We start from the raw sequence: 23,786 nt of genomic DNA on the forward strand, positions 1-23,786 counted from the left end.
GCTCAACCAGATTTGCACATGAGGAAGACGGCTCAGGCTGCAGTGTGGAAAACGGGTGGGAACAGGAGGGAGGCTGAGGCAGAGCTTTCAGTCCAGCCAAGTGGGATGTGAGACCCCTGGATGAGGAGCACGGCCATCAGAGGGTTGTCAGGGACATGAACAAAAGCTGCTTAGGAAGTGGGAGAGACTGACTTTGGTGAAAGTTGGGGAGGAAGAGGTCGGAGTCATGCTCAGATGTCTGGCTTTTGCACTTGGATGGAAGAGAGGTTTCTAATCTTTCCTGAGTGGGGCTGCCCTCCAGGCTGGGGCTCCCGCGTGCCAGGGATTCTGTCATATGTGATTGGATCCAGTCCCCACGACAATGCCGTGTGCTGCAGTTACTCATCTGAGACCACACAGCCGGTGAGTGAGTGAGGCAGCTGTGGTTTCAACCCACATGTGACCTGCCTGTGTCCACTCTGCAACACCCATGGGGCTAGACATCTCACCAGTTACAGAATCTTCTTGCCAGCCATGGTTGCACCTGCTGTTCCCAAGCCAGTGAGCCCATGGGCCCTCCCTGCCACCCTCCTCCAGTCCCTACCAACTCTCAGGTGACTCACTGCCCCTTCCTCACAAAACCCTCTCTGACCCAGCGTGCTGAAAGTTGGTGTGAATTGCTTGAATGCATGTGCTTGGTGTCATTTGACAAGTAATCTCACCCTGCCTTGTCCTCTTGTCATAGTCATTGTGTCCCATCTTTCCTAAGAAAATTGCCAGCTCCCCGAGACAGGACCATACCCTTTACATCCCTGTACCTGCTGTGAAGACCCAGACTCCAAGCTCTCACCTCCTGCTGCTTTTCAAGGGAAAATGAGGACCATGGGGCCTGGCATGGTAGTTCATGCCTGTAATCCAGCACTTTGGGAGGCTGAGGAGGGTGGATCACCTGAGGTCAGGAGTTCGAGGCCAGCCTGGCCAACATGGTGAAATCCCATATCTGCTAAAAATACAAAAATTAGCCAGGTGTGATGGTGGATGCCTGTAATCCCAGTTACACTGGAGGCTGAGCAGCAGAATTGCCTGAATCTGGGAGGCAGAGGCTGCAGTGAGCCGAGATCGTGCCATTGCACTCCAGCCTGGGTGATAAGAGTGAAACTCTGTCTCCAGAAAAAAAAAAAAAAGAAAAAAGAAAAAGGAGGACCATGAAAACAGCCTTTATAGTGTCCTTACCCCCTTAAATTCATGTCTGCCAGGAACCTCAGAATATGACTTTATTTGGAAATAGGGTCTTTGCAGACATAATTAGTTTAGATGAGGTTATACTGGGGTAGGGCAGGCCTCAGTGCAATGGCTGGTGTCCTTGTAAGAAGGGAAAACAGAGACACAGAGATATGAGAGCCCATGTGGCAACAGAGGCAGAGATTGGAGTGATGCATTCCCAAGCCAGGAAACACCAAGAATTGCCAGCAAGGACCAGCGGCTAGAAAGGGCCAAGGAAGGGTCCTCCCCCTGAGCTTTCAGAGGGAATGTGGCCCTGTGGACACCTTGATTTCAGACTTTGAGCCTCCAGAACTGTGAGCAAATAAGCTTCTGTTAAACCACCAAGTTCATAACCCTTTGTTATGGCAGCCCCAGGAAACTGAAACACACAGACTCGCAGCCCAGCAGTAATGTCTTGCACAATAAATATTTGATGAATGAGTGAGTATATGAGATCAGAAGGTGTTAATAATACATAGAAAACAACCAGCCAGCCAAGATCGAGATGTACTGATACCTTCCTCACGCTGGCACTGTCCTCAGAACCTAACCAAACTTGACAGCTGTTTAATAATTCCATGGCACGCACGCAGGGAAAAAAGCAGTCAACAATTCTTCAATTCACAAGTAATACAAATGATTTAAGAAGGACTAGGTTTTGTGATCCCAGTTTTCAGACCACAGGACTGAGTCAGAGAACCTGTTGGGAATAGATAAAAGATGGCGCAGAAATTAAGGGCTGAGTCAGGAAGCAAATGTGCTCCACTACCCCTTCCCAGTGATCTCCCCTTAAGGCCAAGGCCAAGGCTGCAGCAAAGGGAACCGGGAGAGGGTGCCTGGATCTCTGCTGCTGGGCTGGATGCCCACCCCTTTCTCTCTTCTCTGCCTCCACCACCCTGGGTGCTCCAGGAACCAAGCTGGTCACAGACGCAAGGGACCGCACCCTCCAATTTCAGCTGTCCCTCAGATGCGGGTGCAACCTGCAGGGGGGTCTTCCAGGCATCCCTCTTGCCAAGGGAGGATGCTGCCCGAAGACCCTGATTTGGGGCCTCTGGGTGGTAGACATCATCTGAAAGGTGGGCATCGAGTATGGATATTGAGTCTTGGGTTCAAGTCCTGATTCTATGAAATGTGGGTAAAAAAAATTCCTTTCTCGTGCAGTTGTAGTGAGGACTGAGTGGATTCAGTGGCATGATGACTAGAGAAGGGCTTCAAAGCCTTGAGTGAGGGGGGCCATCCCGATCACCTCACTTTGCATAATGCCCCCTCACTGCAAAAAAAAAATAAAATAAAACAACACCTCCTCAGAGCCATTATAGGATGACAACTTGCGGGTATTCCTGGTGCACCTGAAATCACCCTGTGGAGTTTGGCTGGCTCATCCAGGGAGAGGCAGATCTCAAGAACATGCTACAGACGGATTTTTTTTTTTTTTTTTTTTGGAGACAGAGTCTGGCTCTGTTGCCCAGGCTGGAGTACAGTGGTGCAATCTTGGCTTACTGCAAACTCCGCCTCCCGGGTTCACACCATTCTCCTGCCTCTGCCTCCCGAGTAGCTGGGACTCCAGGCGCCCACCACCACGCCCGGCTAATTTTTGTATTTTTAGTAGAGATGGGGTTTCACCGTGTTAGCCAGGATGGTCTCCATCTCCTGGCCTCGTGATCTGCCCACCTCGGCCTCCCAAAGTGCTAGGATTATAGGTGTGAGCCAATGCGCCCAGCTGGATTTTTTTTAAACATAACTATGTGGTTACCAGGGTCTTTACTAGAGATTAACTGGGAAGAAGGTGGGGTGGGCACCAATTCCCAGCACCATCCTCAGATGGTACTGGCCTGGCTGACTCAGAAGGGCTGATGATTTGGCCAGAGCCTCGAGGGGCCAAGCCGCCAGGTGCTCCGAGGACCAAGTGTGTCTTTAAATTACTAATGCTGCCCATAAGTGAAGCAATCTCGGGATCTGACTTTTTAGTGTGTTTACTGACACTATCCTTTCTTCAGAAACCAAAGCTGGAAATCTTGAGCCTGCTCTAATTCCTCTTTCCTGTCTCCCTTTTGCATCCCTTTCTAGCCACACGCATCTGTGATTTGAGGCTTCTCATAAAGGAGCGTACTTCTCATGTCTCCACCTCCTTCCTCACTGCTTCCACCCTAGTCAGGTCCTTATGGCCTGGCTCTGGCCTTTATAAGAACCTCCCTGTCTTGTTCTCTCTCCAGCCCATGTGAGCCTTGCTGTCTGATCAATCTCTCTGAAAAAACAAAGCAACCAAAGGGACTCAGAGCACGGGGAGGCCCCTCACTGCACCACAGGCGCAGCTTCCCCTGTCAAGGCCCCTGCAGATCACTCATGATCTGACCCTTCTGCTGCAAACTTACAGCTCAGTGCTCATGGTCACCAACTTTCCTCCACCTCTGCACAAATGCTGTACTCATGGTGTCCCTGAACACTAGCCAAATCCTAAGAGTCCAGTCCCTCTTAGTCCTGAGTCTGCCTTCATGCCCACTGACCTGGTTTGGCTGTGTCCCCACCCAAATCTCGTCTTGAATTGTAGCTCCCACAATTCCCATGTGTTGTGGGAGGGACTCAGTGGGAGGCAACTGAATCATGGGGGTGGGTCTTTCCCTTGCTGTTCTCGTGATAGTGAATAAGTCTCATGAAGTCTGTTGGTTTTATAAAGGGGAGTTCTGCACACACTCTCTTGCTGCTGCCATGTAAGATGTGCCTTTACTCCTCCTTCACCTCCTGTCATGATTATGAGGCCTCCCCAGCCATGTGGACTGTGAGTCCATTAAACCTCTTTTTCTTTATAAATTACTCAATCTCAGGTATGTCTTTATTAGCAGTGTGAGAACAGATGAATATACCCACCTTCTGATCTCTTAGTGTTGCATGGGCAGAGCCCCCAAATCTCAGAGCTGGAAGGAGGTGGGGAGATCCTTGTGTACAGTGCTCCTGTGGGAGCACCTGGAGCCTGGTCAGGCGGCTGCTGCCCACTCCCTGGGCACTATCCCCCACCTTGAACTGTGATTCCCAAGGAGGACAGAATCTTCTACAGGGCACTGTCTGTGGCCTATGCCTTGCACACACCTGGCACACAATCGGGATCTGAAGAATGACTAATGCGTAGTAGCAGAAGTGCCATGACATCTGTTGTTCCAAGAGGTACCCAGGTGAGCTTTTTCACTTCTCAACTTTCTATACCATCCCATTTCTCATCTCTTCTGTCACCAGTGCAGGCCAGGGCACAGAGGTGGCTGGGACAACGAGGAGCAGGGTCCTGGGGTCTCTGCTCAGACTCTGCCCACCCATCTAGCCCGCTCCCCTCACGCTCCCCGCAGTGCAATTGCTCCCACCAGAAGCATCTTCCCAATGGGACGAAGGATCTGAGGCCAGGCATTCAGGAGAAGCACCAGGGCTTTCCTGGGGATCAGCCAATGGGAGGAAACCCATGCCTTCTCCCTTCCCTGATCCCAGAATACATGATGGGGTAGGGGACTTGCATGGGCTGGAATCCGGGAACTCATGTGCCAAGAGCAAATTATGAGGACAGCTGATGAGCCTGGCTTGGAGCCAGCAGTACAGTCAAAACCACCCCCAGAACCACGCTAACCACAGGGCAGCTGACAGGGTGGAGTGGCTCAGCAAACAGCTCCACTTCCAGTACCCTCCAGTCACCAGGGCCTGGAATCTCAGCCTCTATCATCTTTACACTTTTGAGTGTTCTCTCTTTTTCATCACTTAGGGCATCTCTCTGGGACCCTGAGAAGTGGACGAGGCAGGCACTGTTGGCCCCATTTCACAGCCAAGGACACTCAGGCCTAGAAAGGTGCTGGTACTGCCCTTGCTATGGTCCTCAGGGCCCCCAGGGAGGGGGGTGGGTGGGGCTGGGGGCAACTCCACCTCCTTCCCAGCGGAGTCCATGTGGAAGGAGAGATGAGAGCTTGGCTCACCACACAATGTCCCAGGGACCTCGGCCCAGGCCATGCTCCCCAGTCCTCGGTAGAGCAGAAAGGCCACTTTACCTGTCGCTCCACTCAGAGATGTTCCCTACTTTCAGCAGGTCCCTACTACCCAGAAGCCAGAGTCCCAGCATTAGCCTGGAATCCAAAGCCCTGCTCTGTTACGCCATCCCTTTATAAATATTTGCTGATCTGGACTCTAATAGATTTGTGTTGTTTCTCAAAAAATCAGCCTGCAGATAAATCTGCTTTGCAAACTTGTTTTCATGAATCCAGGTATGTATTTTTTCATCCCAGCCGGGTCACTGGATGGTTTTGTGACTTTGGCCAATCATTTCCCCTCTCTGGCCTCAGGATCCTCAAATACAAAACAAAAAGAGTGGACTGGATGATTTCAGATCTATTACCACTCCATCCAAATGCTGTGATTCCAGAAAACCTTCATCCTTGCCAAAGAGAGCCATCTCATGTGACTTTGTTCATGTTTCCCCTTCTGGGCTGCCTCTCCTCTCTAGTTACCTTTCCCCTCCTGGGCTGCCTCCCCTCTCTGGTTACCTTTCCTCTCCTGGGCTGCCTTCCCTCTCTGGTTACCTTTCCTCTCCTGGGCTGCCTCCCCTCTGTGGTTGACTTTCCCCTCCTGGGCTGCCTCCCCTCTGTGGTTACCTTTCCCCTCCTGGGCTGCCTCCCCTCTCTGGTTACCTTTCCTCTCCCGGGCTGCCTCCCCTCTCTGGTTACCTTTCCCCTCCTGGGCTGCCTCCCCTCTCTGGTTACCTTTCCTCTCCTGGGCTGCCTTCCCTCTCTGGTTACCTTTCCTCTCCTGGGCTGCCTTCCCTCTCTGGTTACCTTTCCTCTCCCGGGCTGCCTCCTCTCTCTGGTTACCTTTCCTCTCCCGGGCTGCCTCCCCTCTCTGGTTGACTTTCCCCTCCTGGGCTGCCTCCTCTCTCTGGTTACCTGTCCCCTCCTGGGCTGCCTCCCCTCTCTGGTTACTTTTCCTCTCCTGGGCTGCCTCCCCTCTGTGGTTGACTTTCCCCTCCTGGGCTGCCTCCCCTCTGTGGTTACCTTTCCCCTCCTGGGCTGCCTCCCCTCTCTGGTTACCTTTCCTCTCCCGGGCTGCCTCCCCTCTCTGGTTGACTTTCCCCTCCTGGGCTGCCTCCTCTCTCTGGTTACCTTTCCCCTCTTGGGCTGCCTCCCCTCTGTGGTTACCTTTCCTCTCCTGGGCTGCCTCAACTCTCTGGTTACCTTTTCCCCTCCTGGGCTGCTTCTCCTCTATGACGATCTAAATTCTCTGCTTCTTTCAAACCCACAGGCAGATTTCAACAGATCTGATTAATGCTAAAAATCCAAAACAGAAAATAGAACCCCCACTGCAGATATTCACAAGAGAGAAACTGGAGACAAAGCTCATCAAAAACTGTATAACAAAGTAAGAGCATAAAAACAATTCGGGTCAAGCTCAGGAATAATGTAAATAAGCTCATATTTGAAAAAATACACATAGTTGAGTATTTGTGACTTCTCAGCCAGGAAAGGGCAAAGTGTGGGAATGCGGTGAGTGTATGTGTATATGTATGTGTGTATATGTGTATGTGTATATGTGTTCATATGTATGTATATACGTGTGCATGTGTATGTATGTGCATGTCTGTATGTGCATATGTATACGTGTATGTGCAAACATGTGTACACATGGGTATGTGTGTTTATGTCTATATGTACAGGTATGTGTATATATATGTATGTGTATGTTTGTGTATGTATGTAGGTGTGGATGTGTGAGTGTGTTTAAAAACCTTAATAGAGGAACTAGACAAAGCTAGGACAGAAAGGCCACTGCAGACAGCAGTATGGGAATGCCTGGAAACTTTTCTAGTGACCTAGCCCTTGTTCAAAAGCCAGGGTAGAGTCTGGTCTTGTTAAGGCTGCATGGTAAATACATTCAGATATACCAGCAGGAATCTTTTAAATAATAACCACCAGGCACCTGGCAACAGAGACAGGGAGGCAGGAAAGACCCTAGATGCAGTGGCGATAATGAGAGCTGGAGGCCCAAGTGCTGTACAACTGTGAAGAGCCAGGAGCCCCAGTGCAGTGCTCTGAATGTTTGCATCCCCCCCAAATTCATAGGTTGCAACCTAATCACCAAGGCGATGGTATCAGGAGGCAGGGCCTTTTAGAAGTGATGAGTCATGAGGGTGAGGCCCTTGTGAATGGGATCAGCATCCTTATAAAGAGGACTCCAGGGAGCTGCTCCATCTCTTCCACTAAGTGAGGACACAGCAAGAAGTCGCCATCTATGAACCAGAAAGCAGGCCCTGAACAGGCCCCAACTCTGCTGGCCCCTGGATTTTGGACTTCCCAGTCCTAGAGCTGTGAGCAATAAACATCTGTTGCTTATAAATGGCCCAGTCTATGGTATTCTGTTATGGCAGCCTCAACAGATAGATACACCCCACAAGAATCCAAAGCTTAAAGACAAGAAAGCAGGACTGAGATGAAACTTTCAGTTCAAGAGAACTGAGTGTAAAACTTAGTGTGAGGACCAAGGAAAGACTCCATGGAGGATCCCACCGGCAGAACCCTAGCAAATGAGGGACCCAGGGCAGTTTCAGTTTGAGCCAAGGAGATTGGACTTAGAAACAAAAGAACCCGGATGTGAAGTGCCTGGGGAGGCCTGAGAGGGTACATTAGCAGGAGGCATGGTGACATCTCTAGCTTGGAAGAGGAAGGGACTGGAAAATGCCCCGAATACAGGGAATGCGCTCTCCTCTCTTCACTGCTTACAGCTGGGAAGCAACATGCTTCCGTCCCAACAACCAGGGTTTCTGGATCAGGCAGAGCCAATTTAGACCTCAGCTTTACCACTCGCCAGCTAAGAAACAGCGGGAAGGTTATTCAGGCTTCTCATCTATAAAGTGGGCAATAAGACCTTTTTGCAGGATGTGAGGATTTGTCGTCTTGAATGTCTATTTGAGAATTCATGTCGACAAAATGCCTGCCTCATTATAGGTGACAATTCACTGCAATTGCTATTTAATACTATTAGTTAGTTCCTGAACACTAATCCCTGTGAGGGGCAAGGGAGGTCAAGGAAAAAAGAAGACAGGAAAAGCTAAGATCCCAGGGGCACGGGTTTGGAAGAAGAAATTCTACCTCCTTCCCTCGTTTGATTTCTGGGATGTGAAGGTTCAAAGAGACCCAGAACCAGGAAACCAAACTGGATAGGGGAAGGCTCTGATTGCCCAGTGTCAAGATTTAATAGTTGCTTTTACAAATATTGAGTCTCGGTTATGTGCATTGCACTCTTAATGCTGGGGGACACAGAGGCGCCCAGATCCAGGTGGACTATGGGGTAACAGAATGAGAACCGGGCATTGGGCTTAAATGTCCTGATCATTGAACTGTACACCTAAAATGGGGGGATTTCATGGCATGTAAATTACACCTTACTAAAGCTGGATCATTACCAGCCATGAGGACTTGAGTAAGGCAGGGACTTCCTTCCTGAGCCTCAGTTGTTTTCCTGCCAAAATCCTACCCCGCCCTCTACAACATCTGCCTTAAATGACCTCATAGATTCTCCTCAGGTCCCATTTTAAAACAAAAGAGGGTACACAAAAGGGCTATGTAAACTGGAAAGGACACAGAGGGCCCCATCATTACACGTTCGCTCTGATAAATGCAGAAACTCAAAAGAGGGAGGCTCCAGGGAGCTGGAAAGGTTGGGAGGTTCTTGGAGGAGGTGGGTTTGAGTGACATCCTGGAGTATCAGCAGGATTTGGGTGGGCAAGGAGGAGGAAGAAGAGGATAAGGCAGAGGAGGAAGAAGAGGAAAAGGCAGAGGAAGAAGAAGAAAAGGAGGAGAAGAAGAAGGAAGACAGGAGAAAAGGAAGAAGAGGAGGAGGAAGAGGAGGAGAAGGAGGAGGAAGAGGAGGAGGAGCAGGAGGAGAAAGAGGAGAAGAAGGAAGAGAAGGAAGAGGAGGAGGAGAAAGAGAAGCAGGGAAAGGAAGAGGAGAAGGAGGAGGAGGAAGACAAGGAGGAGAAGGAAGAAAGGGCGGAGGAGAAGGAGGAAGAGGATAAAGAGGAGGAGGAGGGGAAGGAAGAGGATAAGGAAGAAAGGGAAGAGGAGAGGGAAGAAGAGGAAAAGGAGGGGGGGGAAGAAAGAGGAGGATGAAGAGGAAGAGGAGGGGAAGAAAGAGGAGGGGAAGAAAGAGGAGGAGGAGGAAGAGGAGGAGGAGGAGGAAGAGGAGGAGGAGGAGGAAGAGGAGGAGGAAGAGGAGGAGGAAGAGGAGGAGGAAGAGAAAAGAAGGAGGAGAAAAGGAGGAGGAGAAAAGGAGGAGGAGGGGAAGGAAGAGGAGAAGGAGGAACAGGAGGGCGAGAAGGAGGAGGAAAGGGAGGAGGAGGAGAGAATAGAGGAGGAGGAGAGAATAGAGGAGGAGGAGAGAATGGAAGAGGAGGAGAGAAGGGAGGAGGAAGAGAGAATGGAGGAGGAGGAGAGAATGGAGGAGGAGGAGGAGAAGGAGGAGAAGAAAGAAGAGGAGGAGAAGGAAGAAGGGGAAGTGGAGGAGGAGGGAATGGAGAAGGAAGAGAAGGAGGAGGAGGAAGAGAAGGAGGCAAAGGAAGAGGAGGAGGAGGAGAAGGTGAAGGAGGAGGAGGAGGAGGAGGAGGGCACTGCAGGTGGAGGAGCCTCTGGAGCACAGCTGTGACAGTGGGGAAGGTTAGCTGTGCTTCCAGGGCAGTGATGAGATGTGCCCCACTAGACTGGATGCTTCACCCATGGCAAGACCACGTATGGCCCTTGAGTTAAACAATTAAACATTACCAGAACATCACATGTTTCTGGTGTCTCTTGAAACACAGGCAGACCTTGCCAACCTGGGCCCACCTTCCAGCCTCGCAAAAACGGGCTAGACCTGCCGTAACCCCTAACACTCCCCTGACATTGCAGTCTCTGCTCCTTGACATTGCTCCCTGGCCCCTGAAGCAGTTCTCTCTGTGCCCCCTGGCATGAGCGGCAGTGGAAGAGAAGGCAGGCAGGACAGGATAGGAAAGCAGTGGGAAGTACACAAGTTCTGGGATCAGAAAGGCCGGCGTGTACATGCTGGTCCATCACCTCCTGGCCCTGTGGCTGTGGGCAAGCTATGGAAGCTTCCTAAATCTCAGTGTGCTTGTCAATAAAATAGGGAAAACATCACTTCCTTGGAGAGCCATTGTTTTCAAAAGATGCCCACATGAGATACACCTGGCATAGTAGGTAACACACACTAGGCGCTCACAATGGTATTATTTGTGCTGATGGCAGACTAAGGAATGTCTAAGGAACCCAGTGGGCCTTGGGGAGCCACAGTGGGCTTTTTGCAGGGGGGCGATGTGGGAGAAGTGCATTTCATGAAAGGTGTTTCTGACGGTGTGTGCAGCAAGAAGCAATGGGTGGAGGGAAGGGGACCAGTTTGTCAGGAGTGAAGAAAGGGAGTTGGGGCTCTAGGCTCTATCATTTGTGGGCCCACGGCATGAGTACGATAGAGGCCCATACATTTTTGCATTTTTGCCATTATAGTTAAGATTACAAATGGGCTGGCATGCCATAGTCCCAGCACTTTGGGAAACCAAGGCAAGAGGATCACTTGAGGCCAGGAGTTCAAGACCAGCCTAGGCAAGATAGCAAGACCTTATCTCTAAAAAGTAATAATTTTTAAAAACTGGCCAGGTGTGGTGGCTCATGCCTGTAATCCCAGTACTTTGGGAGGCTGAAGCAGGAGGATCACGTGAGGTCAGGAGTTCAAGATCAGCCTGGCCAACATGGCAAAACTCTGTCTTCTACTAAATATACAAAAATTAGCCAGGCATGTTGGTTCACACCTGTAATCCCAGCTACTCAGAAGTCTGAAGCAGGAGAATTGCTTGAACTTGGGAGGTGGAGGTTGTAGTGAGCCAAGATCATGTCACTGAACTCCAGCCTGACTGACAGAGCGAGACTCCATCTCAAAAAAAAAATAAAAACAAAACAACAACAACCACCAAAAAAAAGGTAGCGCGGCATGGCAGCATGCACCTGTAGTCCTAACTACTTGGGAGGCTGAGGCAGGGGGATCACTTAAGCCCAGGAGTTCAAGGCTGCCGTGATCACACTACTGCCCTCCAGCCTGGGCAACAGAGCCAGACTCCAACTTGAAAACAAAAAAACAAAACAACAACAAAAAAACCAGTTACAGGGCACCTGTAGTCCCAACTACTTCAGAGGCTGAGGCAGGAGAATGGCATGAACCCGGGAGGCGCAGCTTGCAGTGAGCTGAGATTGCGCCACTGCACTCCAGCCTGGGCGACAGAGTGAGACTCCATCTCAAAAAACAAAAATAAAAACAATAACAAAAACAAAAACAAAAACAAAACAAAACAAAAACAAAAAACAGTTACAAATGAAGCCAACAGATCGTTCAATGAAATACGTTCTTTTGCCTAAATGAGTAAGTCCTTGTAAGAGCCTAGAAGGTCAGGTTCAAGTTTGGAATTCTCCAACTCCAGAACTCCACCATGGGAATGACACTAGAGGAGCCCTTCTCTACTCCCGGCCTGAGCCCCTTGTTCTGCCCCCAGCCTCAAGCTCTTGGAGGCTCCAGCGCAGCCATGCAAGCTCTGACCACCAGGCTCCCATTAGCCACCGCTGGGGCAAACTCTCACACCTAGAAGAGTGGCCACTGAGTTTGCTCTCTACCCGAGGGAAGTTTATCTGGGAAGAGATCTGTGCAAGCCTTGGAAGTGAGTACATGCCATCTGGACAGAAAATTCCAGAGTCCTGTAGGACAAGACTTAAAAGAGACAGTATGCGCTAAAAGAGAGAGTATAGGCTAAAAGAGAGAGTATGGGCTGGGAATGGCAAGTGCACTTGGGGATGGGGTGGGGGTGGGGTACTCCTGGGTCCTTGGGGAGGGGCATGCAGGAGGAAGACCCCATCAGGAAGGGCCCTGGATGGAGGCAGCAAGGGCCTGGCGGTACCTTTGGCAAGGGAGATGTTCCTCAGCGCGATGGAGTGCTCCCAGTCCTTTAGGCGCAGGTCCTCGGTGACCGCGTTGAGCATGGCCAGCTCCTGCTTCAGCTGCAGCTCCATGCCCACGTGCGCCAGGCGCAGGCGGCGCGTGTCCTCGCTGGCGTTGCTCACCAGCACCCTCAGGTCTTGCAGCCGCGTGCGGTGGAGGGCCACGTCATAGGACAGGCTGTGGTTGAGGCCACGCAGCACGCCGCCCACGTCGGCCAGCTCCTCGCCCAGTACGCCCACCCTGCGCGCCAGCCCGTCCAGCAGGCCTGCGTGGCGCCGCAGCAGCAGCTGGCTACTGTTGCTCTCCACCTGCAGCTGGTACAGCTCTCCCTGCGCCGCGTCGCTCTGCTGGCCCGTGCGGTCCCGCAGCAGGGCCACTGCCTGCTCGGTCTGCACCGCCTGTGCCTGCAGCCCCCACAGCGCGCCCTCCAGCCTCTGCACTGCGCCCGCCAGCGCCAGCAGCGAGTCCGACTGGTTCTGCAGAGCATCCTGCACCTTCCACACCTGCTCCGTCAGGTCCGCTTGCAGCGGAGCCTGCAGCAGCCGCAGCTGCAAGTCCCGGAAGCTCTCATTCAGCCGGTTCACATTGCGAGTCAGGGCCTTCAGGTCGTCAGGGGAGCTGCGCGGCCTGGACACTGCGGAGGAGGAGGAGGGGAGACGTGAGCACTGCTGGGGAGGAAGGCCCGGGTGACAAGAGGTGAACCCAGCCAGAGCCTGGCATGCAGTAGGTGCTCAATAAATGATAGATGAAACAAAAGCAGACGTGTTGGCTGAGCGCTTTACAAGATCCCAGGCCTTGTGCTAAACCAGTGGTCCCCAAACCTGCCTGTACATTAGATCACCTGGCTAGGTGTCTCACCTGCAGAAATTGTGATTGCATTGGTATGGGGTGTGACCTGGGCTTTGGAATTTTTTGAAGATCCAGAAGTAATTCTAAGTTGCAGACAAGTTTGTGAGCTGCTGTTCTAGTGTAACTATCATGAGTTAATTCAGTGGGCCCCTATGAAACTGCCAGTTGTGAATGTTGAAAAGCAGTTGCATATCAGCAGTTTCATGTAGGTCAGCTTAAGATGTTGGGTGGTGTTATCCTCTCAACTTTAGGTGGTGGGTACCTGCTGCAATCTGAATATGCCCCCCAAAATTCGTATGTGGAAACTTAATCACCAAAGTCATAGTAAGAGAGGGGGTCTTTAGGAGGTGATTGAGTCACGAGGGCAGGGCCACTTTAGATTATTAGATTAGCAACTTTATAAAAGACATTTGAGGGAGCTGTTTGCCCTTCCTGCCATGTGAGGATACACAGAAGGCACCATCCATGAGAAACAGGCCCTTACCAGACATGAATCTACTGGCGCCTTTATCTTGGACTTCCCAGCCTCCAGAACCATAAGCAATACATTTGTTGTTTATAAATTACCCAGCCTATAGTATTTTGTTACAGCAGCCTGAACAGACAAAGACAGTACCATTCTTATCCCCTTTTACAGTTACAGCTATTAGCATTGCGCAGGGTAACAATTTACAGCAAGTAAACCCTAACTAAGATGGCTTGCTCCAGGACTGCCTAAAGGAAGAGCACCCCAGCAGCAGACTCAGCCAGGCTCAAGGCCACCGTGTCTATTTTCTGGCCTCCTGAGTTCAGGGCCCTTTCCCTTCTGCTCATGTGCCATGCCAACAGCCTGTCTGGGTGTTCTTGGAGTGTTCTCATGACTTCTGATAAGCCATGGTGTCTCTTGGAGCCCCAGGGGCATCATGAGAAGAAACTGACATGAAATTATCAAGCTTTCCATTCTACAACAGCCCTGTCTCAATACTTGTCACCCAATCAGAGTCCATGATTAGACAGACACTTTGTTTGTTTTGAGACAGAGTCTCACTCTGTCGCCAGGCTGGAGTGCAGTGGTTCGATCTTGGCTCACTGCAACCTCCGCCTCCCGGGTTCAAGCGATTCTTCTGCCTCAACCTCCCAAGTAGCTGGGACTACAGGTACATGCCACCATGCTCAACTAACTTTTGTATTTTTATTAGGGATGGGGTTTCATCATGTTGGCCAGGATGGTCTCGATCTCTTGACCTCATGATCTGCCCACCTCGGCCTCCCAAAGTGTTGGGATTACAGGTATGAGTCACTGCACCTAACCCTGCTTCTTCTTCTAGATCCCCTAGTTCCTCTTCAGCAAGAAACCCATCCCAGTGATCCCCTACCCCTTCCTCTTGGAGGGTTCCCTTTTCTTGGTTACAAGCAGCTATTGCACAATACTAAGAAGAGTGATATGTGTCTTCATCATTAGAATCTAGCATCCTTGTATCTCCTGGGAGGTCGTGGACTGTGCTGACTCAGGTATGGTACAAATCCTGAGTAGGGATGTCTAGGGATGCTCATTGTCTGTTAGCTGTGTCCTGTCCACAGCTGTTCCCCACTCTGCTCTGCATACCAGAGAAAGGGAAATAAGACCTGGTGGTGGGATAGGTAGGAGTTGGGGCAGATGAGGCACAGAACAAATTCCGCCTTGAACATCTTGGAGGTAACCGGGTAACCTGGTACACAGCTTGTTCAAACAATGAGAAAAATCAGATGGAATAAGTTCTCATCCAGAACTTCACATTGAGAACGGGAGATATAGCTTGTGAGGGCTCTCGAGCCATGGAAAGACCAGCTGTTACAATCTTTCAGTGATGCTTCTGGAAGCACATGGCATTTGTGGCTACCCTGGAGGAGATAAGTCATTCCAGCTTAGGCTTAGAGGCTCACAGGGCTGAAGGGGTCTTGGAGCCTTGCCTCGACTTCTCCCCTACCCAGCACTTTAATCTAAGAAGGTCACATTGCAAAGGGGTCTTGGCGCCCCTGCTTATACCAGTCTCTCCATCTTCAGTTAGTACTGACTGTCAGAATTTTCTGTATTCTGTTTGGACTTAAAATTTGCCTCCCTGTATTCAACTAGGAAAAGAGGAAGTCAAATTGTCCCTGTTTGCAGATGACAGGATTGTATATTTAGAAAACCCCATCATCTCAGCCCAAAATCTCCTTAAGCTGATAAGCAACTTCAGCAAAGTCTCAGGATACAAAATCAATGTGCAATAATCACAAACATTCCTATACACCAATAACAGACAAATAGAGAGCCAAATCATGAGTGAACTCCTATTCACAATTGCTACAAAGAGAATAAAATATGTAGGAATCCATCTTACAAGGGATGCGAAGGACCTCTTCAGGGAGAACTACAAACCACTGCTCAACAAAATAAAAGAGGACACAAACAAATGGAATAATATTCCATGCTCATGGATAGGAAGAATCAATATTATGAAAATGGCCACACTGCCCAAGGTAATTTATAGATTCAATGCCATCCCCATCAAGCTACCAATGACTTTCCTCACAGAATTGGAAAAAATTACTTTAAAGTTCATATGGAACCAAAAAAGAGCCTGCATTGCCAAGACAATCCTAAGCAAAAAGAACAAAGCTGGAGGCATCATGCTACCTGACTTCAAACTACACTACAAGGCTACAGTAACTAAAACAGCATGGTACTGGTACCAAAACAGATATATAGACCAATGGAACAGAACAGACACCTCAGAAATAGCACCCCACATCTACAACCAATAGATCTTTGACAAACCTGACAAAAACAATAAATAGGGAAAGGATTTCCTATTTAATAAATGGTGCTGGGAAAACTGGTTAGCCATATGTGGAAAGCTGAAACTGGATCCCTTCCTTACACCTTATACAAAAATCAATTCAAGATGGATTAAAGACTTAAATTTTACCTAAAACCATAAAAACCCTAGAAGAAAACCTAGGCAATACCATTCAGGACATAGGCATGGGCAAGGACTTCATGACTAAAACACCAAAAGCAATGGTAACAAAAGCCAAAATAGACAAATGGGATCTAATTAAACTAAAGAGCTTCTGCCTGGCAAAAGAAACGACCATCAGAGTGAACAGGCAAACTACAGAATGGGAGAAAATTTTTGCAATCTACCCATCTGACAAATGGCTAATATCCAGAATCTACAAATAACTCAAACAAATTTACAAGAAAAAAGCAAACCACCCCATCAAAAAGTGGGCAAAGGATATGAACAGACACTTCTCAAAAGAAGACATCTATGAAGCCAACAGACACATGAAAAAATGCCCATCATCACTGGTCATCAGAGAAATGTAAATCAAAACCACAATGAGATACCATCTCACGGCAGTTAGAATGGCTATCATTAAAAAGTCAGGAAACAGCAGATGCTGGAGAGGATGTGGAGAAATAAGAATGCTTTTACACTGTTGGTGGGGGTGTAAATTAGTTCAACCGTTGCATAAGACAGTGTGGCGATCCCTCAAGGATCTAGAACTAGAAATACCATTTGACCCAGCAATCCCATTACTGGGTATATACTCAAAGGATTATAAATTATGCTACTATAAAGACACATGCACATGTATGTTTATTGCAGCACTATTCACAATAGCAAAGACTTGGAACCAACCCAAATGTCCATCAATGACAGACTGGATTAAGAAAATGTGGCACATATACACCATGGAATACTATGCAGCCATAGAAAAAGGATGAGTTCACGTCCTTTGCAAGGAAGAGCTCTGGGGGAAATGAATCCATAACCCAGTCACAGCCCAGGTAACCACAGGAATTGCCCGCTGGAGAAATCATCATCAGCTAGGATCTGATTCTAGAACCAGTGTGTCTGTCCAATCATGGAACCCAATTGGGTGACAAGTATTAAGACAGGGCTGTTGGAGAATAAAAAGCCTGATAATTTCATGTCAGTCTCTTCTCATGATGCCCCTGGAGCTCCAAGAGACACCACGGCTTATCAGAAGTTGTGAGAACACTTTGAGTTTTGGTTCTCAAACTGGGACCTTGAGTTCTGGTTTTCAAACTAGGGCCTCGAGTGGCTAAGAGTAACAGTGCAACCTCCCAGATTGAAGCCCCAGGGCTGATTCAAGGCCACATCTGCCCAGGGCCGAGATCCTGAAGTGGACAGTTTTCTTCCTTTGCCTCTGTCTTCCCCAGCTCTCCTGGCCCATCCTTCCCTCTGTGGGGGTCCCTAAGCCCAGCTAGTCCTTTGCACCCTGGGAGGTCCCAAGCCCTGCCCATCGGCTGCCTCCTCACCTACCAGCTCTGGGCCCTGCTCCCTGAGCAGGAAACTGGACTGAAACTTGGTCCATATGGGGACAGCTGACAATCAGCCACCCCTTCCCAGAGAGATCATTTGGGTCTTTTATTGCTGTTCATTGCACAACAAATAGTCACATAAACCTAAACAAGGGAAAATTCCTCCACTGTCCCACAACAGAGCACACTGGTTTCATTTTGTTTTTCTAACTCTGTTCATATGCATATTCAATCTTTATAATTTCATTTCTGGGTTTTTTCCCCACCTACTATTATTATTATTCTACTGTAATCATTTTATAAGCATTTTTTATCCTCTTTTGTAATTGTGATTTTGATGAATGCCTATGAGTTCCTCAAGGGGACAAATTTAATTTACCCATTCTCTTACTGTTGAATCCTTTTTTTCAATCATGGTAAATAAATGCAGAAAGATTCCTCCCCTTCCCTTTGAAATTTTTCCTAATAATACATTTCTAGAAGCTGGATTAGTAGGTCAAAAGGCATTTTTATGACTCTTAAAAATTCCAGCCAAACTATTTCTCAAAAAAAGTTATACTAATTTATATTTACATTACAGATTTTAAAATGTGCTGAGTTCAGTACAATCGCACTGAATTATTACAATTTTCATGTTGTGAATTTCATAGATACAAAATGGCAATGTTATTTTTATGTGAGTCTATTTGTATTTTAGAAGCGGCCTTTTCAAGGTGATGCATCAGCTCATAGGAATAAGATACTTCAGGTACCTGGGATAGTCAGCACAAAAATTATTTGGGGATAAATATTCTTTGGGCATCAACTTGCCTAGAGCAGCCTCCTTTTTTTGGGATCATTTGCACATCCCAGAAATGAATTATGTCCTTCCAACAGTCACAGTGTGTTCTCTGCTCACACACCACCACCATCCAGCCTTTTTCCTCATTTAATTTCTTCCAGATGTTTGCTGTCCTCAACAGGGGATAATTCTTAGTTGAGTGTGACTCTCTTAATTCATGTTTATGCAAACAATTCATTTATCTCTCTGCCTGGCCTATCTACTTTTAATGTGTTTTAATTATTCTTCAACTTTATACTTTCACAAATGGGAAAGCAAATCATAGAATAGTGTAATACCAAGCAACTTTCCCTGAGTATGTGCCAAGCACTGTTCTAAGTGCTTCCCATATTACTACACTTAATCCTATTATAACCCTCTAAGTATTCTTAGGAACCTCATAGTTCAAATGAGGAAACTGAGGCACACAGAGGTTCAGTAACTCACAAGGTCTCATTGACAGTAGATAGTGGTGACTGACCATGGGCTCGGCAGCTTGGTTCCAGAGTCCCCGGCTCTTGCCCCACTTTGCCAAACTGCTGAAAGGGTGGACGTAGAGAACACACTTGTCTTTCTCTCTCTTTCTTTTCTTTTTTTCTTTCTTTATTGAGACAGAGTTTTGCTCTGTTGCTCAGGCTGGAATGCAGTGGCACGATCTTGGCTCACCGCAACCTCTACCTCCTGGGTTCGAGCCATTCTCCTACCTCAGCCTCCTGAGTTGTTAGGACTACAGGCACCCACCAGCACACCCGGCTAATTTTTGTATTTTTAGTAGGGATGGGGTTTCGTCATGTTGGCCAAGCTGGTCTCAAACTCCTGACCCACCTAGGCCTCCCGAAGTGCTGGGATTATAGGTGTGAGCCACCATGTCTGGCCAAGGACACACTTTTTAATGGTCAGAGATACAATAAGATAAAATAAGCTTTTAAGGGAGTGAGTTCCTCATGATAAACCCAGGCTGGGGTCAGGCTGTGTGGCAGAAACCATGTAGAGATTCAAATTAAGACTCTGACTCAGTATTGATTACTGAATACTAATGAATGTTATTAGCATAGTAGTATAATCATCTGTGATTAATGTATTAATGTCTGTTGCAGGCCCTGGCCTGAGCTAGGTGGCTTTCTCCTGCACATCCCCCATGACCTTCTCATCTGCACAGCACTGCCTCCCTACCCACAGCCCGCCCCAAGCCTGCTCCCTCTTCTCTAATTGTCCTTGATGTCCATGAAAAAAATGGCATAAGATCAGCATGGTCCATATGTGATCCAACCAGATAGGCTGCCTTCCCTCAATACATCAGGTGTCCCTACAGTGCCAGCTGGGTAGGTGCATGTGTGTGGGAGGGAAGATGGAAGCTAAGGGTCCTATTTGAGGTTTAGTGACCTAAACCTTGGGCACTGGTGTGAATCATAACACTTTATCTTTGCAAAGAATTCTGCATCCATTGCCTCACTTAATTTTCAAGCGGACTAACCTGGCAGGTAGGGGAGCAAGTATGCTGAACCTCATTTAAGAATGAGAAAAGAGAGGCTCAGGAAGTCAGGAGATTGCCTGAAGCATGAAATTGGGGTGAATTTGCGCCATCTGTCCCTTACCCTGTCCTCCAAACCTACTGCTGGGATGGTCAGTCACATGGCAAACTCCAAGCAGGGGGAGCAGGAAAGGAGATGACATTTATTAATCACCTACTGTATGCCAAACTTGGCTATAGTCTCTTACTAGAAGTTGCTTCCTCTACTCTTCCCAGCACATTTAAAATGTAGAAATCGTTATGCCTGTTTTCAGGTGGAGAAACTCAAGAATGCGGCAGAGCTCAGGCAGGCTCAGACTGCTCCATCTCCGAAAGTCCTGCTGCCCAACACTTTCCTTCCTCACGCAAAACAGCATGGAGCTCTTTCTCCCCTCTTTCTTTCTAGGAAGCAATGGCGGAGTGCACATTGCCAAATGCCTTACAATCCCATGGTATGGTCCGCCCAATCCTGCAGGCAGATGGTATCACCACTTCACAGGCGAAATAACCCAAACCAGAGCAATTCAGTGACTAGCTTGACATGGTTTGCCTGTGTCCCATCCAAATCTCATCTTGAATTGTATCTCCCACAATTCCCATGTGTTATGGGAGGGACACGGTGTGAGGTAATTGAATCATGGGGGCAGATCTTTCTCATGCTATTCTCATGACAGTGAATAAGTCTCACGAGATCTGATGGTTTTATAAAGGGGAGTTTCCCTGCACAACTTTTCTTCTCTTGTCTGCCGCCATGTGAGATGTGCCTTTCACCTTCTGCCATGATTGTGAAGCCTCCCCAGCCATGTGGAACTGTGAGTCTATTAAACTTCTTTCTTTTGTAAATTGCCTAGTCTTGGGTATGGTCTTCATGTGCAGCGTGAAAATGGACTAATACATAGCTCAAGGCCACCCTACTAGTAGGAAGCAGCTCCAAGCCCATGTCTCTTCTGTTGCCCCATGCTCAAGTCCTGCCTTCTCTTTAGGCTAATGACATGGAAAGAAGGAAGGAAGGCGAGTATCAGACTTCACAGAGCATCACGTCTAGGGCAGAGTGTCAGAAAGGATGGGGCGGAATGCCACTGCAGAGCAAGCATATCAATACAAGTGCCAAGAAAAAGGGAGGGGCCTTCCTTCAGGTGGCGGGCAAAACCGGGTTGTATTTACTGAGGTCTGGATTCATGTGACTTTAATGGAAAATTCACTTAAAAGCAGAACATAATATTCATTCAGAATCTGCAAGAAAGAAGTTATCGGTAGAGCTCTAGGACTTCGAGTGATGTGCACAGGAAACAATTAGGGTTTCCTTGATCCCGGGACGCCGGAGAAAACCAGAGCCTGCACTCACGGTGTGTGACCAGTGCAGTCACACGGGGTCCCCACGCTGGGGGTTTAATTCTCCGCTGTCGCCCTCCTGAAACTGGTGATGAATTTATCTCTGAATTTGTGTTTTCTCAATGAAGTCCTAAGGCACAATGGAGCCTGTGCTGGGGGTGTGGACCCCTGGCTTAGGTGCAGTCCCACCTCCCACCACCCCCTTACCACCCCAGAATGGGGTCCAGCCACCCAGTGCCTCACCCCTCTTCTCTATCCCCAGTGACAACGATCAGGGTCAGGCCTGGTATGTGTGATGAGTCATAGGGTAGGGCTCCAGTCACCTATAAGTGTCTTGACTCTGACTCATGAGTGTCCCTATACCTGGGAGACAGCAACAGTGACTGGTTGAAAGAGACTACGGCGCAAGGAAACAGCTTTTTTCCTGCTTTTTGGACAAAGAACCCTGCATTTTTATTTATTTAATTATTTTACACAGAGTCTCGCTCTGTCCCCCAGGCAGTGCAATGGTGCGATCTCGGCTCACTGCAACCTCTGCCTCCCAGGTCCAAGCAATTCTACTGCCTCAGCCTCCCGAGTAGCTGGGACTATAGGCGCGTGCCACCACGCCTGGCTAATTTTTGTATTTTTAGTAGAGACGGCTTCACCATGCTGGCCAGGCTGGTCTCGAACTTAAGTGATCCATTCGCCTCAGCCTCCCAAAGTGCTGGGATTACAGGCATGAGCCACTGTGCCTCTGTCAAAGAACTCTGCATTTTTAGTTCTTTAATTTTTTTTTTTTTTTTTTTTTTTTTTTTTTTTTTTTTTTTTTTGTGCAATGGACTCTCACTCTGTCACCCAGGCTGGAGTTCAGTGGCATCATCTCGGCTCATTGCAACCTCAGCCTTCCTGGGCTCAAGAGCTCCTCCTACCTCAGACTTCTTAGTAGCTGGGACTATAAGCGTGCACCACCACATCCAGCTAAATTTTGTATTTTGTGTAGAGATGGGGTTTCACCATATTGCTCAGGCTTGTCTTGAACTCCTAGACTCAAGCAATCTGCCCACATTGTCCTCCCAAAGTGCTGAGATTACACGTATGAGCCACCACGCCAGCCTGAGAACCCTGCATTTTTGCTGTGCATGGAGCCCTGTGAATTACGAAGCTGGTCCTGAGAAATACTAACTATTGTCGATCTTCTGTGACTCAGATAGCAACTCTGAATAAGCAAATAAGCAATTCCAGGGGGAGCCTGTATTAGTCCTCTCTGGCTGCTGTAAGAGGATACTACAGACTGGGTGGCTTAAACAACAAACGTTTATTGTTTTGCAGTTACAGAGGCTGAAAGTCTGACATCAAGGTGCCATCAGGCTAGTGTCTCCTGAGGCCTCTCCTCCTGGCTCACAGGACACCTTCTTGTTGTATCCTCCCATAACCTTTCCTCTTGGTGCCCCTTCTGATTCTTTTTTTTTTTTTTTTTTTTTAAGAGATGGAGTTTCACTCCTGTTGCCCAGGCTGGAGTGCAGTGGCGCAATCTCGGCTCACTGCAACCTCCGCCTCCTGGGTTCAAGTGAGTCTCCTGCCTCAGCCTCCCTAGTAGCTGGGATTATAGGCACCTGCCACCACACCCAGCTAATTTTTTTGTATTTTTAGTAGAGACGAGTCTTCACCATATTGGCCAGGCTGGTCTCGAACTCCTGACCTCAGATGATCTGTCTGCCTCGGCCTCCCAAAGTGCTGGGATTACAGGCGTCAGCCACTGCGCTCGGCTGTCCCTTCTGATTCTTATAAGAACACCAGTCCAGTGGGATCGGGGCCCTCCTTATGACCTAATTTAACCTTAGAAACCTCCTTAAAGGCCCTGCCTCCAAGTACAGTCACATTAGGGGTTAGGGCTTCAACATGTGAATTTTAGTGGGATACAATTCAGCCCATAGCAGGGTCCTTTAACATCCCTGGTTAGCAGGATGGGTTCCTGCTGCCCTCCCGGCGTGCAGGGGTTGATTTTTAGGACTAGCAGATGTAATCTACTCTTTCAAAATATTAGACAGTGACAAGTGGTTAGAACAGGGCAGATATGGCTGGGCACTGTGGCTCATGCCTGTAATCCCAGCACTTTAGGAGGCTGAGGTAGGTGGATCACCTAAGGTCAGGAGTTTGAGACCAGTCTGACTAACATTGTGAAGCCCCACCTCTACAAAAGATACAAAAGACAACAAAAGTTAGCCAGGTGTGGTGGTGCACACCTGTGGTCCCAGCTACTCAGGAGGCTGAGGCAGGAGAATTGCTTGAACTTGGGAGGCAGAGGTTGCAGTGAGCCACGATCATGCCACTGCACTGCAGCCTGGGTGACAGAGCGAGACTCCATCTTTAAAAAAAAAAAAGAGACAACAGGGCAGATTCATAAGATTCATGTAGTGAGTGCACTGTAGGGCCCATTTTTAAATCTGTAACATAAATATAATGAGTAATTTGGCTGAAATATTTAAGTCATAAAATGTTCATGCTTTTTGACCTAATTCAGGTTGTGGAAATGTATTATTAGGAAAATTTTCAAAACAGGGGAAACCTTTCTGTGTTGATTACCATGATTGAAAAAAGATTCAGGAATAAGAGAATGGGTAAATTAAATGTGTCCCCTTGAGGGACTCTTAGGCAGTCATTAAAATCATAATTATGAAAGACAGGGAGAAGATGGGAAGATGCTTATGAAATAATAAGTAGGGGAAAAAACCCAGAAATCAAATGATAAGAATTGAGTATGCATACAG

General features: G+C 48.4%; 1 protein-coding gene across 1 annotated transcript in view; it reads right to left on the reverse strand.

The window, feature by feature from the left end:
* The window catches only part of SCARA5 (scavenger receptor class A member 5), a 122,603-nt gene that overhangs the window by 38,735 nt on the left and 60,082 nt on the right, over positions 1-23,786 (reverse strand). The window contains exon 4 of the mRNA XM_007962015.3: positions 12,188-12,862. Coding sequence (XP_007960206.1) covers positions 12,188-12,862 — 675 coding nt within the window. The remainder of the gene's footprint in view (positions 1-12,187; positions 12,863-23,786) is intronic.

This window comes from Chlorocebus sabaeus, chromosome 8 (genome assembly GCF_047675955.1).
Source record: "Chlorocebus sabaeus isolate Y175 chromosome 8, mChlSab1.0.hap1, whole genome shotgun sequence".
NCBI classification, from domain to species: Eukaryota; Metazoa; Chordata; class Mammalia; order Primates; family Cercopithecidae; genus Chlorocebus; species Chlorocebus sabaeus.